Raw genomic sequence first — 2,331 nt, 5'->3', positions numbered from 1 at the left:
AACATTATTTGAATATTTGTTACAATTCGTCGACGTAACATACGATTAATTTATTTATCAATAATCAGGTTCCCAGGCTTAGGACGTTTGTTGTTTGTTTTTCGTTTGAGCGCAAAGCTACACGATGGGCTATGTGCACTGTGGGCACCACAGGGGTCGAACTTTTGCGTTATAAGCCCTCGGGCTTATATTTGGGGCTTATGATATATTATGTTACTATTACCTGAATATTTTGAGGTGAACCAGAATTTCATTGCAACCATGGTCAGCACAATAAATGGAGCAAATGCCCCTGGTCTCACTTCTCTTTAAAATAAGCATACAAAAAGTTCAACGTGCTTTTATAGTGTGACGTATAGGTAACGGATTGCCAAAAGCAGCTAGTAAAGGGCAGTACGTGTGGTTACAGATGGTTACCTTGCCTGTATGTTGCCACAACTGTGACAGCTTAACCTTTTTGTTACCCAAGGGACAAATTTATCCACAAGGGTGATTTTGAAATTGGTAACAAAAAGATTAAAATTAATAATTTGATCTAGTAGAGCTAAGTCTAAATGTTCATTTTATTTTTATCTTTGTAGAGGTAGGCCTAAACTTAATTCGTTTTTCGTAATCCATGTATAGTTAGGCTAAACTTAATTGTTCTTTGATAATATGTGTATAGTTAAGCCTAAACTTAACTATTATTGGTATGTTTATGGATTGTATATTGATCTCGGCGTGACTTATTGTATTTATTCACATTTTTTAGAACGTTCGACGTGACGTGAGTGGAAGTAATCCATTCTAACCTGTCATTAAAGTAAGTTAATGAACATAAAATAAAGACTTATCTCAGACTTTTCACAATCCTCGCTATGATCAAACTACAACAGAGAAACCGAGAAAGTAAATCGATAGTAACACGATAATTTGATTTGTGGGACACGTACGTTCCATGGTTAGCGAAAGGACTACTAAATGTGGGCACTAAAATACAATGCATTTTGTTCTGGGCTGTCTTTTAGTAAATATACAATTTGAAACAAAAGTTTGGACTTAGTTGTGTTAAATTCTACTGGTTGCTTTACCTTGTGTGCAGGCGTTCTGGGAGGTCTCGGTGAATTCTCAAGTTGGGTGGTAGATGAGCAAGCTCTGAAATTTCTGGTATAACTAAAAAATAATAATATCACAGTATTTTATTGAACTTGTATTTGCTTCAAGTATTTTCTTAAAATATAACTTACTGTAGAGAACATTAAAACAGCCAATCTTCATTTACAATAATTAGAGAGATTGGAATAATATAAGCGTGAAAAAAACCACCTCCAACTAAAATAAGCCGATAAAACACGATTCAATTTACTAATAATATTAGTAATATGGCTGATATAAAAATGATAATAATAATAATTTCGATCCAGACCGGTTGTAGTTAGTATCCTGTAGATAGGCAGACAGACAAATAAACACACCAGCATATAGACAGATTCCATATTCACCGATATAAAAATGCTACCACACTTCAAAAACGTGTATGACCGTGTTTTATATTTAAAACACAACTAATGTACCAGATAAAAGTCAGGTTTGTAACTACCTGGAGGTAAAGAAGGTCGGACAGGAGAAGTAGCATCAGGGTGAACATTGGTTTCGTAGGAAACTGGCGAATCCAAGATCCTTCTAGGGTACATAGGTTGGGGTTCTGGAGGAGATACGTCTTCTTCTTTGTTGTTGGTAGGTTGTGTTAGGCCTAAACGTTGAAGGATTTTTCTCACACCTTCTTGTGCCTGAAAATACAGAAATTGTGACTTTATTTAACTACTTAGTATTACCATATTTTCTTAACGTGCTGTGACGTTTAACGTTTTTCCACCCCTAGGCCCTTTCGTGGACCAGACATAGGTCAGTGGGGTCGAGAATAGTAGTTTATTATCAACAGACAAGGATCTGATCTGTAACCACCGATTATTGAACAGCAAAGATAGGAAGAGAAAGATGTGATCTGTAACCACCGATTATTAAACAGCAAAGACAGGAAGAGAAGGAACTGATCTGTAACCACTGATTATTAAACAGCAATTACAGGAAGAGAAGGATCTGATCTGTAACCACTGATTATTAAACAGCAAAGACAGGAAGAGAAAGATCTTATCTGTAACCACCGATTATTAAACAGCAAAGACAGGAAGCGAAGAACCTGATCTGTAACCACTGATTATTAAACAGCAAAGACAGGAAGAGAAGAACCTGATCTGTAACCACCGATTATTAAACAGCAAAGACAGGAAGAGAAGAACCCGATCTGTAACCACCGATTATTAAACAGCAAAGACAGGAAGAGAAGAACCC

At 36.2% G+C, this 2,331-nt stretch overlaps 1 protein-coding gene across 1 annotated transcript in view; it reads right to left on the bottom strand.

Moving 5' to 3' along the window:
• The window catches only part of LOC111088424, a 13,170-nt gene that overhangs the window by 2,492 nt on the left and 8,347 nt on the right, over positions 1 to 2,331 (bottom strand). Inside the window, exons 4-5 of the mRNA XM_022398515.1 lie at positions 1,580 to 1,769; positions 1,071 to 1,152 (exon numbers count right to left, since the gene is read on the bottom strand). Of these exons, the coding sequence (XP_022254223.1) occupies positions 1,071 to 1,152; positions 1,580 to 1,769 (272 nt within the window). The remainder of the gene's footprint in view (positions 1 to 1,070; positions 1,153 to 1,579; positions 1,770 to 2,331) is intronic.

This window comes from Limulus polyphemus, unplaced genomic scaffold, assembly GCF_000517525.1.
Source record: "Limulus polyphemus unplaced genomic scaffold, Limulus_polyphemus-2.1.2 Scaffold3736, whole genome shotgun sequence".
Taxonomy (NCBI): Eukaryota; Metazoa; Arthropoda; class Merostomata; order Xiphosura; family Limulidae; genus Limulus; species Limulus polyphemus.
Note: the sequence above shows the minus strand (reverse complement) of the source record. Positions and strands in the feature narration are given on the sequence as shown.